Here is a 14,862-nt window from a genome sequence, read left to right as displayed (position 1 = left end):
TATACAGTATGAATTGACGTGTTTAAAGATATCATTGAATTTTGCCAATCCCTCAGCGACAGGGGGTGATTTACTCCACACAACACAGTAAAGAAGCTGAATCGGATACAGTATCAAGTGGGAACTTAGGCTTCGTACCCTGCTTATCGCACAAGTTTGCCCTATGACAATTCATTGTGTGGTCAGTGAGACTATCAAAGCGTGAGTTAGAGAAGATGTAGATTACAGACTGATCGGTACATGTTCACTACGTGTCGTCTGAGGATTAAGAGTGAAATGATATTCGATCAATCCTTACCAGGCATCAGGTAATCGACCCGCTGTGATATGAATCTGCAAGTTTGGTCGTCCCAATCCCAACCTGGCTGACAGTAATCGCTATCAGAGGGCAACAACTTTCGTAACGACACACTCTGAGTGATCTTCGAGTCGGCGAAATACCCGGCATTAGAATCGGAGCTCAACTTGAGATGCACCGAATCCAGGGGATGTGTCTCTGCCAATTCGTGTGGGTCTTTTGCGGGTATATCAATCCCGATTGTAATTCCTTCGAAGCCCTCTCGCCAAGTACCGGTAGACTCTCGTTCAACCAGGACTTCCTCCAAGGTACGTGAGATATGACGTCGTAAACGTTCGGGCCTCATCCTTTGGCATATGACGTATAGTAGGGGCGATGTCGAAGGCAGTCTTGAGCCTGGCCATATTGACATTGACAATTTGTAACCTGGTTTCTCTCGATGCTTTTTGTGAAAGGAGGACTTGAAAGGGAAGAAAAAACGCAACGAGGGAAGTCTGGAGCTCGCCCACTGTTGTGTAATGTCTGCGATATCGACAATTGGAAATGCGGTCTGCCTCTCCAAGAGGCTCACGGATGTCAAGTGTTTTGATCTGTGATCAGTGTGTCTCAGTGTCATGCCGAAGATCAGTGCGGACTTCTAACGGACATTCGCAGTCTGACAGACTCGAATCATGCTGAGCCACCGAAACGCATGCACTGGTCTCTTGTGGGGAGAAAGCCGAGTCCTATTGTTCAGATGAATCTACACATATCAGCCGGGCGAATGGTTTTGAAAACCGCATGTTATATCCCCCGACGTGCTTTCTACAGCTTTCGCCGAGACAAAAACAGATACATCAATGCAATATGTATGTATGTTGCCATCTACCTACTCTCGCTGCCTCATCCTGGTTCGAGAAGGTGTCATAGCGGTAGACGCTGAATTATGCCGCTTCTTCCCTCTTCCGGTCGAACTTCCGATTGTTGAAATCGCGGTACTTTCCTAGGCTGTATGTTGGTTTACGCTCAAGCTCGTTGAAGAAGTTGTCACCTGACACAGTTACCCAGATGCTGTCTTCATCCAGAAGCGATTCAGACGGGTCGAGTGTGGGACATACATAAGTTTCGACTGCCAGTTCTCCCATACTGTTGGCTCTCAGTTTGTTCAGCATTCGTGAGTGACGTAAAGCATTGTGGAGTCTCTCTTTCATGTCATCGTAGAGCTTTTCCGGTACACTCTCACCCATCCGTTTCCAATCTTTGGTACCCCAGATCTTCCAATACTCTCTTTCGTGTGGAAAGAGTGCTTGATATCGTTCATCTTGGGCCGACACAGTCAAGTTCTTCAGACGACTTTCTCGCAGCCATCTTTCTTTGCTGGCTGCTCTGAGTGAGGTTGAATCTTGTGTCAGCTGAGATAATGCTTCTTTGACTAGATCTCTCGCCTTAGCAGGGATCTGGCTTTTCTCCGACTCGTATACGAGCTTTGTGAGCTTGGAAGACTGTCTGGAGCTCCAAAGGCTTGTTGGTGAAACAATTCCCACGGATAGCGTGGGCACTGAGATTTTACCTGCTATCAAGGCCCGCCTCATTGCTGGAGACCTTACTTTCATTTTCACAGTGCCATCCTTGGTCATTTCAGCGCTGAGGTCGAGATCCCTGATCGCCTCGAGTATTTCATTGTGATTGCCTTCTATTCCGCCAAGGCTAATTGCTGTTGAATCGACGGCGCTGTTCACAAGTTCCTGGACTTCAGTTGCATGTTTTCCGTGCTCGTTTGCTTCTGTTTCAAGGGCTTTTATCTCATCGGCTGCCTGATCATCGGACACCACAGAGGATCGCACCGTAGAAGAGTCTACCTGAGAGCACTTCAGGCCCAACGTCTTGATGTGAGCTGCAACGCTTTTTGTGCCTAAGTCGTCGAACTTCTCGAGAAGGATCTTCCTAAGGTCCGTACGTTCTTGATCGCTCCATGAGGAGAGCCATGATTTCGCTGAAGAGCGTCCTTCGCTTGGACCTTTAGTGCTCGTTAGTGCTGGTGAATTCATATCCGGTGTTCGAGGACCAGTAGAGTTGAAAAGTGTTGTTGTGAGCAATCAGGACCACTGGTCGACTTCTGAGGTGTATGTATATCTCGCCTCCTGAACCCTCTTGTGGCCACCTGTTATGTCCTGAGGGCCTCAGACACTTGAGGGCTTCAGAAGCTTGACCTCTTTTGAGGTCTCGCATTGGTCTCTGTGATTACGTCATCGGACAAAAGGGGGGGCCGGGAGCTTCACGTTGATGTGTGTAAGTGCTTCCTTATGACCAGTGCAACACTGCATCTTGGAAGCACAGGTCACCTGGGTGATATGAGGGATTTTGTGTAAGTAGCAGATTGAGTAGCATTATGCTTCGTGAGGGGGAAGTGTGGCTGAAAGAGACAGATCGCATAGACACGACACCAAGTTGCTATCCTTCTCTCCCTTCTCAATACAACGTCATTATAACAGTCCACTCTTGGAGATTGGCCACTTGTATAGCCAGTATATCACTCTTGTCTTACAACAAGGTCCTGGAGCATGCTTAGGAAGTTGGAGCCTAAGTCATCGCGGCGCTTGAGACAAAAAAGATCTCCGGCGCTTCAGCGTCTGAAGCTACGATGTCAGTTTCAGGGCCACAGCCGAAGGGCTGTTTCTCCATTTTTCGAGAGAGCCTCGTGCATGAGGCCAGAATGGCCAGATGTCTCATTTGTGCAACGCTTGTTGTTGCTTGTAGCATTCTGGTGAATTTGAGCTTATTGACGCGCTGTGAAAAGATAGTCGTATATCGCGTGCTGCGATGGGCGGACCTTCACTTCCCACGTGTAACTCCTCAATTTTGCTCATGCGGCGCTTCAAAATCGGCGATCACAAAGCTGATCCCTACCAAAAAAAAGAGAAGAGAGATTCCCCTCTTTGACTCAATATCATGCTGTCTGCGGAACGCCATCTTTCATGAGGTATCGCTTCATAGGGTATACAGATGATAGGTTTTGTAAGCCCACCCAGCTCCATAAACTTGTAGTAGAGGGGCATCCTCGGAAGGTGCCACAATGAGACAGCAATTTTTCACCCTGATCAGCTCTACAAGCAGACCCAAAGATGCTTCATAAGTCCTTTATGAGCTCTCCAGCTACGTATTCTCGTCCATGAAATGGCCTCACACGGAACTCGGGCTCGATTATTGAGTCGACTGTGGATATGCCTCATCGCGCAAACTAATATAAAGGTTCGATACACATGTGGACTACCTAGGAAACAAAAGCCGGATCTTCTCATGGTTCTTCCCTAATATCATGTCAACGCTTTGATCCGTATTGAAAATAATCTTCGATTCCCTTCTGTCTTTCCACTCATTCTCCATATCATACGTCACAAGTGTCCCAGTAATTGTATCCTCATCAAACTCCACACCCCATTCTCCAGAGATCAAGCTCTTGTCCAGATTTTTCCGAATGTCATTGTTGCCTACCCTCCATAATTGGCTTTTCTTGTAATCTTTGCCGCTTACAGCTGAACCTACACCCTGAAGTACATGTTCATAATACACGCCTGCGAAGAGGTCCTCCTTCGCCTCTTGACTTATCTTTGTGCATTGGCCATATGCTTGTTTCTGCTCTTCCAGCGCTTTGTCCAATTGAGAGTCTAACGCACGGCTCGAGGCAGTATTGCTATCTCTGTTTAGGGTAGATAGGCTTGAATCGATCTTGGACTGTTGTTTTTCAGGTAACTTTCGAAGATCAATCAGTGAGTCCGAAGCATGTGAAGTGACAGAAGGGATTGACTCTGCGATGGAATTGCACAGACTTGTCAATTCTCGTGTGCGCTTAGCTGCTTCTTTGGTGCAGACGGGCGGACATAGCTTGTGATGCGTTGTAGCAGTAGCTTTTGAGCGGACTCTGGGACTTGTCCATTTCAGGCTTGGCTAAGTGAGGTATATAGCTCACGATACTTAGCATAGGATGAAGGGACGCAGACCGACCTTTATACTGCGACTGCGACTGAGGCCCAGGCGGGAAGCAAGGGAGAGGGAAGAACTCACCAAATTCCTGCATTCTGATTGAGGTCTTGACGATTTTTCACTTGTGCCCGAATTCTTGGATGGTGAACTGATTGCAGAAGAGGCCACGGCAGAATCATCGTAGAAGGCCAGAGGTGGAGTGTCCATGGGGTGTTTTGTGATACAGATGTAGTGTCCCAAGGGGTTTTTGTAGTCAAGGGGGATGATGTGACAGGGATGCGAAATTTTTGATCGATGTAGCTGAGTATTTGATGACACATTCAACATATATATCTATATGTCTCGATTCCGAGACCGTCTGTATCCCATCCTTTGTTTGTGCATGAAAGACCCGATGGAAGGATGTTAGGGTGAGAGTCGAGTATGATAATTCCCAACGTGCATCGTGTCATGGTATACTTTCCTTTCACCTCTGTCCCTCATAACCATGAAGACAAAGCTGATACTAGCACACTTGCGGGTATTGCACGATTATCATTATGACAGTAAGGCAAAATTTATCGTTTCGTCCGCTCGAAAGGAAGAGCAATATGTCGATCGTGTACAACAAGAGTATTCGCCAGAAGAATTCGATGTACTGTATTTTAGTGAGGATTCATCATTGTAATCGACATACATTATGCATCACGTAGACACCACATCTTCACTTTCCAACTCCTAGTTATTAATCCTCATACTTGCAATTATCTTACCCAATTGAAAGACTGAACCAGTGATAGCAAGCATACTTGGGCACCGTCATGCCCCAGTTGGAACGTCTCCGTCAATTAGTCTACTCAGATCAAAAGTAGTGCTGATGGGGACAATGCCGACGGGGCTCCCGGGTATGGAGAAGAGGTCTTCAGAGTCCAATCGAAGCGCTCTGGCTTCTGTTCAAACACAATGGTGATCGATCCTTCCGCGAATCGTTCTGATGGGCGGGGTCTACTCGGGCGTTTACCGATAATTCTCCTTCCTAGCTCCCATACGGTCGAATCTCTCACACCCATGGATCTTTCAACTTTATCAATGTAGCTATCAATCGCGGTGGTGATGACCGACTCAAAAGCGGCTTCACTCATCTGACGAAAGTTAAATTTCGGTTCGTGCCGTTTATTGAATCTGACCCCGTTCATGAGCCCCTTGGAGTGATTCAACGCATTTATTTTGAAGAATCCCATTTCGCGATCATAATCGCTCGCTTTATCATTTTTACTTTCGGATGCAGTGTCACCTGAAGAAGTACCCATCTTTGCCGTGGAGGAGTTCCTAGTTTTTTGTTCTTCAGTGAGGGTAGGGTCATTTGGGTTTTTCTCGAACATTTTGAACTCTCGCAAGTTCGCTTGATACAATCGAGCAACAATGATCAGTATATCCTCATTGTACACTCATAACCATAGGGAGGAAGTATATATGGTAGATTCTGAGGCCATCCATCAGTCTAACTCACTTGTTTATCCTGATCGAAAGGCAGGTCATCCCGGAGACTACTTTTGAGGAAATGCCTTGGTTCATTCGCGATCAATTTATGATAATTGAAATATTCCTCATTAGCAGAAAAAAATTCTGGCATGCTTGGCTCCGGCGGCATTACACTGATCACCTGTTACTAGAATACCTTGTAGGCTTGAGGGTACGGTGTTCGTCGAAGAAGTGAGAAGAAGTGAAATCTTTGTTGAAATGAGGAAGATCAGATGTGAGGAAGCGGCAAATCGAGAACGTCTTTTATACCTTGTGAAAGTTGGTGTGGATTTCGTCACAGTGCAAGTGAGAAGCGATTTTCTGTCTCTCCTTTTTCCTTCACACCTTTGATGATTCAAGGTAAAACGCATTTTTGTCACCAGTCATCGAGAATTTGGAATTCGCTGCACTGCCACTGATTGACTTCACTCCACCCTTTGTCGTCCATGACTATCATACTAGGGGTCATCTGATACGACATCTTTGCCCCGGTCTGATCGGGCGAATGTCATAGATCTTTTGATTAGCTTTTGTGATTGATGTCTGGCATCGACCAAAGGTTGCGAGGAAACATTTTGCTCATGTCTCGTCCTGGGACCTTTCCTTTCTGTAATGACGAAGATCAATCAGGGAGAGCATGACAGAGGTCGAAGATGTTACTTGTAACGACGAAGCCAGAAATCCTTTCTAAAGAGACCTCCCTGATAAGCTGTCCGAACCCCAGGTCACGATACATTCCTCTGCTGCCATATCATCAACCGCTCCGCCTTGCCTTGCAGATCTTCCGACAATAGACATAACAGCTTTATACCAACAAGTATCAGCGACAGTAGACAGCATAGCTTCGATTCAACATCTTACGACCACTGAACATGCCTGCAACCTCAGAGCGGTGAGCTACTATAAATGATCTCACTACCATACCGCTGTCGAATCGCTCAGATGATTTTCCCACGCATGTAGAGACACTCCCATCCGCCGTATACTCCTGAGGGATGATGAAGGGTTGGAATACCTATTGACAGTGGATACGAAAACCAACGAGATTACGCATGGAATCGTGCATCCGGAGGTGATCCCGCGGAAATCTTTTCGAGGTGAGTGCCTGGTCCTCATGGACATGAGCGATACTGGCCAAATGAAGTTTCTGGATAGACTGACGCTCACTGCGTACCCAGCGGCGGGTTCTACATCGGCACTGAGCGTGGGAATCCCGTGATGAGACGATCAGGCGAGGAACTGAGTAGAGAGAATTTTCAGGCCATTCGCAGCGTGTTCATTGGTTGCGCAAAATTGCTTCATAAGTACAATACCATGAAATCACAAGATGATTTGTCCATGCGCGGAGCAACGATCGCTAGACATCAAACCCAGGGTGAGGTGTCGGACCTCCCGGGAGAGTCTCAAACTCAAGAGCTCGCTACTATGTCTAAAGATTATTCACATGGAACACCATGATGGGGCATACTGGCAATATCATCTAACATTGCTGGCGAATACCTATCGAATTAAATCAGGGCTCTGTAATTGATGTTATGCTCTGTATGCAACTTATATCCCTCCGCCGGTACCTTCCTATCGCCACAGCTTGACTTGCCCGCCCAGTTCGTATCCTGGAATCGCTATATACCTCATATTACTCGTCTAGCACTTCAGTGCATTGCAACGCACGACTTCGTCATCGAAAAACGAATCGTTCTATCCATGATACCTCACACTAAAGTCTCCATCCGAATTTCTGATATTCAACCTCAAGTCATCCGTGATCTGAGCCGACCAATTCAGTGTCGAGGGAGTATCCGCGTCCGTCTGGGTATTTGCGCCAGCATCCGTATCAGATGGTTTCTCATCTGCTGTGGTAGGTGGTTCATCGGTGGTAGCAGGAGTGGGGGGGGTCGGTTTATCCGCACTCGCATCGGACGGTTTCTTCTTCCCGTCGTCGTCCTCTTTCTTCCTCTTATCCTCTGGATCGGACGGTTTCGGTTTTTCATCGGGTTTGGTCGTGTCCCTATTATCTTTCGGTCTGTCGTCTCGCCTCGGACGGTCTGAGGGCTGGCGCTGGGAGGAGGATGGAGTGGTAGGTGAGCATGAGATTATGAGGAAGAGGAGGGCGAGGATCACTATGATTATGGATTCTACGAGGGCTTTTTCGAGGTAGATGGTCATTCTGCGTTGGCACAATAGGGAGTCGGCGGGGGCTTGATGAGATAACGTTTAGTTGATAGATGGTTTGCTGTCGAAAGCGTTGTTTACGACCAATATTGAAATTTGAGACCAGGTAGTCTGCTCTGATGTGTAAATCTGTCGAAAATGTTCAGTCGACCTCGTATGAAAGTTAGAATTGTCGATGATCGCATGAAAGGATGACAATTGAATTACCCCTCGCTCAGTTGAAAGGACGCGGACAAAAGGTGTTCGTGACTTGAGACTCAAATGGATTTGATATATCTACATACCGTAACTATATGCATATGCGTGTGGAAATGAGAAACTATGACACCTTGGCCTAAGATAGAAGACAAAATGTCAGTAAAGTCATATAAATCATCCCCTCCTGGCTCCATCTGGCATGTCCAGAGCAGGATGTCAAGTCGGATCGTATACTTACGTTACTAAAGTCCATCTCCGGATGAGCTTTCTTGAATTTCTCGAGCATCTCCATCTTCTTCAACTCGTCCGAAGTGGGTTTACCCATCGCTTTCTGCCTGTTATCAAACATCATCTTCTCGACCATCGTCCTTGTCTCCCCATCTAGGTCTTCCAATTTGGAGTTCTCGGGAACGATCTTGGTAGTGTCAATTTTGGGGTGGTGGGTGAGGACGTGTGGCCACCATTGATGTGAGGCGATGTGGGCGCTGTATTTCAACAACGGGAATGACGGATCTGTCAGTTGGAGATTTGCGTTAGGCGGGTGGTGGGAAGATGCTTACGATAGTTTCTCTAATTCGATGTTGAGTGTACCGTCGTCTGAGTGGGCAATGTCAGCTCAGCACTTGTACAATCGATTTGTGAATTATGAGCTGACCTATCGTCCATGATGATTCATCTGATATGATATCGTTGAACAACTCTCCTTCCAGTATTGGTTCGTTGGATGATTTCAACTGGGCCTAAAGCAATCACAGGTATATCAGATATATACTATGATTGTGATTTTGTTGATCCAGCTCACCTTCAACTTCTTCTTTCCCATCACAACATTCACATCCTTCCCCTTCGTACCCTTCGGTAAAGGTACACTGACCGTCACAGTCTGTAAATCCTGTGTCCACTGATAGGGTAGAGCTAACATATATACATAGTGAGCCCATTGCATTTCGCTAAGAATGCATAGCTTAGCTCACCAGCCTGCTCTGCCTTCTCCCTCTCTCGCTCCTTTGCATCATGAGCAGTCTGCTCCTCTTTGGTCATATCATCGTAAGGTTTGTTGGGTGTCAATTCGGACATTTTGAGTCGTCGGGGTTGTTGAATCCTTCTCCAGTTCAGAGGATTGGGTTGCTCTTCCTTGCTTGGGTGTTCACGGTCGAGTCGATATATGCTTGAGATGCCTCTTGAGCTGCGTTTACTGGGATGCTGATCTGATATCCATGCATATGAGAATAAGAGTGAGAGTGAGGATGAGAATGAGAGACTAGGTGGTCTTCCTCCACTAGACCTATAATGTTTTCAACGGGATCAAATTTCGGCTGCACACACAAAGTTGACGATGTATACTCGTATGGTGATGAAAAGCAAAAGATTAGTCGACGACGATCATATATAATAATATAACATATACTTGTACTTGTTCATCTTTATATTCCCCCATTTACCATCTACTCTTCTAGTTATATCACTACCTACCTCGTCCAGCGGGGGAGCTGCATGAATCCTCATCATATCATAAACCCAACGATCAGTCAGAAAGAAGAGCGGTAGCGAAGAAGAAGAAGCTGAAGAAGAATCGCCGCCATGGCAAGCCAGGTTGTCCTCCAGACGGATTGGGATGATTATCATGTGAGTAGACGTTATCCCTCTGGCAGACCTCATTATATCAACAAGTCGAATACCTCATCTTCCTCTGGCTTGGTACGCATGACAAATAAACCCACATTCATGGGATATGCAACCACTGAACTGACGTTGATTGATCCACCATTATCAGTACTTTGTCAATGACTATATACCCAAACAGACTGTCCCTGTCCTCAAGCTGTTCGCTTCCATCATCGAAGCTCAGTCAAGGATGCAATGCTACGTCAGAAGCTCAGATAGGAAAGCAGATGTCGTCTCGAGGTATGTCCATCTCCTAAGAACCAGTTGCCGTTGCCATTCGAAGCTGACGAGATACGTCTTGATATAGGATACAAGATGCCTTTGCTAGACTGAAAGCTGGGAATGATCTCAGGACATATGGGCAAATTAGATTACAATGCGAGCAGAGGGGTACTCCTCAGTATAGATCTACCTATGCTCCTGCTCCTACGTTCGGTGGTGTGCCTTCCTCGTCTCACTCTCACAGTAGGTTCATTCACTATCGGGCAGAGGCAAAGGTGAGCTGACGATGAATCATCTATAGACTCCTATTCTCGTCCTGCCGCTCCTGCTACCAATGGGTATGCATCCTCATCATACAATCAAGCTGGACCATCCAGAGCAGGTGGATCAAATTGGCAAACGCAGAATCGTACGTGGTTTTGTGGAACCAAACTAAGAGGCTCAATTAGCTAATGAGGTTCAAACAGGTCCAGCACCTACATTACAAAACTGGAAACCCAATCCCATGTGGAAACCTATCCGAGCTCTGACCAGTATGGAGATGCTACCAGACATATCGCACAACGAGAACTCGCATGTGAGGAGAGAAAGAAAGACGAATTTCTCCATACCCAACGATGTGATCGAGAAGCTGAACTACACGAGGTAAGTCAATGTCACTCCCACATGTCGTAATTTTTGAGGTGCTCACGATCGTTTTGGACGTCGTAGGGATCATCCCAATTCACATCCTCGATATGCCATACGTCTCTTCTGCACTTCCTCCGACCACTACAAACCCCTTGGAATGCCAGCTCTACCAGGTCAGCCGGTACCTACCAACAAAGCCATACCGATCGAATACCCCTCCAATCCTGATATAATGGTGGATAGCTATCCCTTATCGTTCAAGGAGAAAGGCCTGAGAGGAAAAGCTGGAAGTGCCCCGCCATTTGATCTGGAGAAGTCACCCAATGGACTATCGAGGGTACCGGGGAGGATGACGACGGTAGCTATGGGTCATACTGGGCCGACAGTGGGGAAGAAGAAGGATGTAGCGAAGGTGAGCTGGATTCTCATTGCTCTTGTGATTGTCGAAACTTATGGATGGAACTTGAATTCAGAGATTCTTCTATCAAATCGTATTTACCGAGATGACGACGAAGGAGACGTTGATCAATCGCTTGAAAGGTTTGGTGCCGACGAGTGTGGAAGCGTCGCTGGCAGAGTGTAAGTGGATGTGTCGTTACCGAAAGGGTCATCATTAATCGTATACATGTGTATCAGTCCGGAGGCGTCAGGAAGAGGACGACGACATAGTGGTTGGTACTGCTGTGATGTCATTGAAGGATCCGGTGAGTCCTATCGATCGGATACACATGTTTCATATAGTCACAAATGCTGATCCATAACGAATGCTAGCTCGCATATATGCGTATGACGAGGCCGGTCCGATCTTCAAAGTGCACACACATACAATGCTTCGATGCTCAATGGTGGATTGAAAGTAACACTCAGCATCCTCAATGGCATTGTCCACATTGTGGCAAGGAGCTACAGTTCCCAGAGTTGATAGTGGATGGGTGAGAATTATTCAGCTATTTACCACTTAATCAAGGCTGACCCTATCAATAGCTACGTATTGTCAATTCTCAATGCCTGTCCAGATTCGGTTGACGACGTCATCCTGGAACCTGGTGGTGACTGGCATACCGAAGACAACAAGTATGGTTCAGCCGATTGGCTCGCATCACATCGAACTGCCGCACCATCACCGGTAGAGAAGAAGCCTGAGATGGCACCTTCCCCCCAGTCTAACGGTAACGGTGCGACATCAGACAACGCCATTTCCAAGCGAAAGATCGTAGAACTGCTATCCGACAGCGAGGATGAAGATGACGAACAGCCCCTATCTCGCACGGTCAATGGAGGTTCTCGTCCACTGGCACTTCCCACTGCTGCATTACCACGTTTCACGCCCGCTGCTACTCCCGCTACACCCGCAACAGGTGGTGCTTCTTCCGCCAGATCATCGATCCAACCCGCCAACGACATTATCGATCTCACATTGTCGGACTCTGAAGATGAAGAAGATGATACGGACGAAGCTCCTCCTCCTGCGTCTCAGACGTATTTTCAAGGTCCGGGCGCCGGATACACGAATCGAAACGCCGTCGATTCGAATCCTCCCCTTCACTCTCAGAGTGAGATTAGGGGATCGGCAGCTCGGCCCCCCAGCGGCGGACCAACACCTGCTCCTGCTCCGGAACGATACGTACCATCATTCACCAATGGACAGGGAAGTGCAGCTAGAGGTGGAGGTACATGGATAAATCCGTTGGAAAGGGATCCCCTTCCCAGTAATCCGAGGTATGGTCAGATACCTCCTGCTGGACCTCGAGCTGGTGCTGGTTCAGGATATGGATCTAATATTAGTTCGGGATCGTTGTCGAAGAGACCAAGAGGGAATCAATGGTTTGACGATGAACGTGCGTTGTACGACTTTTGAATGGTCAAGAAGATCATCATCATGTATAGAGATGATAGAGGACATGCCCCTGATATGTGGATTTGCAGGTCCGAACGATCCCCGCCATGACTCGAGCAGTAGTAGCAGTAGTAGGCCTGGAGGGTTTTCCTCTTATTCTGCGCCTTATCGACACCTACCACCTGATCCTCGATCCTTGCCTCCTTCTTCAGCGATACATCAATCTATCGCCCCTCGACCATCATCCAATCTGCCCCCTAGACCTCAAGCAGTAAATACGAACCTGAATGGTCATGGTCACTCGAGGACCAATGATCCCTCTTCAGCTTCCTCCTCATCACCCAGTTTGAGAGTTACCATCCCCAATCCGAATTTCAAAGGCGAACGAAGTCGTCCGAACACCCCTTTACTCAATATATCTAATCCTCATGGTAATAAGTCGAGCCCCGGTCGAGGAGATACCGACGAGGCATCGTTGGAGCTGGGAGGGGTATCGGTATCGCCCAATCGGGAATTACCATTACCCATTTACAACAAGTTCACTGCGCCTCGGAATGGAGAGATGGATAATGAGGATGAGGATGGGACTGAGGCTGAGAGATCGTCTGATTTGGGCTTGGGCATGGATACGATGGAGGAGAATTTCTGGGAGGGGGTGTTGAATGGTGATATTGATAGGATATAGCCGTAATAGGTGAGAGTAGATTGAGAAAGGGGGAGGGAAAGTTGCAGCTGGATCAAAACGGGGATTAGTATTGTTGTATATCTACCTCTACCTCTTTGAGGTACTATCAATGTTTTCGTTTTATAGGTATCATAGTATAATGGGTGTAATGTTCTTTTGTCTCTTACCATCAGACAATTTCATTACTAGACTACGATTGTGTTTGTGGAGTATGAAGATTGGATAAAGTCCACATTGTCAACAAGATAAATGACATTTTCCGTTCAACTACCATATATACCAAGTCGATGCTGTCTATTTCGTTGAACAACCTATAGAATGTAGATTCCTCATCATTCGAAGATATCGCAAATCACATCTTACGCTCCTCCATCCCATCCGGGGGCGATACTGGTGTCTTACCTATCATACATGAATTAGCGATCGAAATCATATGTACCAAGCTTCGACCATTCCCCAAGTACAAATCCGATGAACCAACAGACATAGAGATGACTTGACTCACCCTTCCCTATATTACTCCAATCGGTCGATAACGTCGTTCCCCCACTCTCCGTGAAACTCTTGATCATAGCTCGGCGTGTATCGGGGTCGGCGTTGCCGTATATCTGAGAGAAGAATTTCTGGAGGGCGGCGTCCCCTCCTGCGTTCTGTTGGGTGGGGAATATCATTTAGCGATGCCTGGTCTGATTTGGTTTGGTTTGGTTTGGTTTGGGGTGTGGGGAAGGAAAAGTAGATGGTTTCTTTGTTGTTGGTGACGGATGAAAGACCGTACGCACGGGGTCTTTACTTTCCTCTTGATCTTCTTCCAACTCATCTTCCAGCACTTTATCCCAGTTCTTCTTTCCCTTCTTCTTGGTTTCGGGTTCGAGTTCCGGTTTTGGTTTGGGGGTTTGTTGAGTTGGCTGCTGACTCGATGAGGACGGTTGAGCGGGGATGGTCTGTGGGAGTTGGTTTTGGCCAGGGACAGAGGAAAGGTTGGGATTGGACGAGGAGAGGAGGGTAGGCCAGTTGATAGGGCTGGATTTGACCAGTTTGATCTCGATCTGTCCGATAGGGGAGTTAGCATAGTTGCGATATTGGAAGGAAGGACACAACAGTCGTACTCCGATATTGCTTCTTGTACATTACTCATATGATATGTTGGGGTGATATAACTCACCTTGGTATTCAACACTCTATACGTGCTGCCCTGCTCATCCACCGCATCGTAGAGCGGTTCGAAAATTATCGACCTTCCTTCTACCTCATTGGAAGAGAGGGAAGGAAGGTGAATAGCGATCTACGAGTGAGGTCACTTTAAAAATCAGTCATGATGAATTGTTGATGTCTAGGCCCAACTATAACGACAAGTGTACGATACATACCTTACGTTGCTCAAATTCCACTTTCACATTCTCTTTGATACCCTCAGCGGCATAGCCTTTAATGTAGATGCTCAATGTGAGATGCGTGGGGGATTGGTAGTAATCGTGTCTGTATTTGGTGTTGTCAGCTGTGCCTTGGATGTCGTGGACGCATGAGGGAGGAGAGAGATACGTACGATGGGAGACCTTTGCTTGTCATTATAACTGATGGGAATGTGTTAGTAGTGAATGATCAAGGTCAGAAAGAGAAAGGAAAGAAAGAAGAGAAAGAGAGATGGGAATAAAATAGGTGGACGTGCGAGTGGAGGTGTGTGTGATACTTTGTTAC

At 47.0% G+C, this 14,862-nt stretch overlaps 8 protein-coding genes across 8 annotated transcripts; 1 reads left to right on the top strand and 7 right to left on the bottom strand.

Annotated features, from left to right (window-relative positions):
* Positions 1-287: 287 nt before the first annotated feature.
* Positions 288-710, bottom strand: I302_104624 (uncharacterized protein; the record flags this gene model as incomplete). The annotated part of the gene is made up of 1 exon (XM_019189981.1): positions 288-710. The coding sequence occupies one exon, from the start codon at positions 708-710 to the stop codon at positions 288-290; it is 423 nt and encodes a 140-aa protein (XP_019049543.1).
* Positions 711-1,221: 511 nt separating this feature from the next.
* I302_104623 (uncharacterized protein) lies at positions 1,222-2,325 on the bottom strand (the record flags this gene model as incomplete). The annotated part of the gene is made up of 1 exon (XM_019189980.1): positions 1,222-2,325. One exon carries the CDS (start codon positions 2,323-2,325, stop codon positions 1,222-1,224), a length of 1,104 nt encoding a protein of 367 aa, XP_019049542.1.
* A 1,219-nt stretch (positions 2,326-3,544) lies between these two features.
* I302_104622 (uncharacterized protein) lies at positions 3,545-4,465 on the bottom strand (the record flags this gene model as incomplete). The annotated part of the gene is made up of 2 exons (XM_019189979.1): positions 3,545-4,222; positions 4,340-4,465. The coding sequence occupies 2 exons, from the start codon at positions 4,463-4,465 to the stop codon at positions 3,545-3,547; spliced, it is 804 nt and encodes a 267-aa protein (XP_019049541.1).
* A 629-nt stretch (positions 4,466-5,094) lies between these two features.
* Positions 5,095-5,619, bottom strand: I302_104621 (uncharacterized protein; the record flags this gene model as incomplete). Its single annotated transcript, XM_019189978.1, has 1 exon — positions 5,095-5,619. One exon carries the CDS (start codon positions 5,617-5,619, stop codon positions 5,095-5,097), a length of 525 nt encoding a protein of 174 aa, XP_019049540.1.
* Positions 5,620-7,456: 1,837 nt separating this feature from the next.
* I302_104620 (uncharacterized protein) lies at positions 7,457-7,924 on the bottom strand (the record flags this gene model as incomplete). Its single annotated transcript, XM_019189976.1, has 1 exon — positions 7,457-7,924. The coding sequence occupies one exon, from the start codon at positions 7,922-7,924 to the stop codon at positions 7,457-7,459; it is 468 nt and encodes a 155-aa protein (XP_019049538.1).
* A 325-nt stretch (positions 7,925-8,249) lies between these two features.
* I302_104619 (uncharacterized protein) lies at positions 8,250-9,205 on the bottom strand (the record flags this gene model as incomplete). The annotated part of the gene is made up of 6 exons (XM_065869916.1): positions 8,250-8,264; positions 8,367-8,613; positions 8,689-8,725; positions 8,784-8,868; positions 8,931-9,043; positions 9,103-9,205. The coding sequence occupies 6 exons, from the start codon at positions 9,203-9,205 to the stop codon at positions 8,250-8,252; spliced, it is 600 nt and encodes a 199-aa protein (XP_065725988.1).
* A 504-nt stretch (positions 9,206-9,709) lies between these two features.
* On the top strand, positions 9,710-13,167 carry I302_104618 (uncharacterized protein; the record flags this gene model as incomplete). Its single annotated transcript, XM_019189974.1, has 11 exons — positions 9,710-9,754; positions 9,903-10,033; positions 10,101-10,258; positions 10,317-10,424; positions 10,483-10,660; positions 10,727-11,057; positions 11,119-11,224; positions 11,282-11,349; positions 11,417-11,577; positions 11,630-12,483; positions 12,572-13,167. 11 exons carry the CDS (start codon positions 9,710-9,712, stop codon positions 13,165-13,167), a joined length of 2,736 nt encoding a protein of 911 aa, XP_019049536.1.
* A 352-nt stretch (positions 13,168-13,519) lies between these two features.
* Positions 13,520-14,733, bottom strand: I302_104617 (uncharacterized protein; the record flags this gene model as incomplete). The annotated part of the gene is made up of 6 exons (XM_019189973.2): positions 13,520-13,569; positions 13,673-13,817; positions 13,947-14,213; positions 14,330-14,449; positions 14,535-14,643; positions 14,711-14,733. The coding sequence occupies 6 exons, from the start codon at positions 14,731-14,733 to the stop codon at positions 13,520-13,522; spliced, it is 714 nt and encodes a 237-aa protein (XP_019049535.2).
* Between the last annotated feature and the right edge of the window lie 129 nt (positions 14,734-14,862).

This window comes from Kwoniella bestiolae, chromosome 2 (assembly GCF_000512585.2).
Source record: "Kwoniella bestiolae CBS 10118 chromosome 2, complete sequence".
NCBI classification, from domain to species: Eukaryota; Fungi; Basidiomycota; class Tremellomycetes; order Tremellales; family Cryptococcaceae; genus Kwoniella; species Kwoniella bestiolae.
Note: the sequence above shows the minus strand (reverse complement) of the source record. Positions and strands in the feature narration are given on the sequence as shown.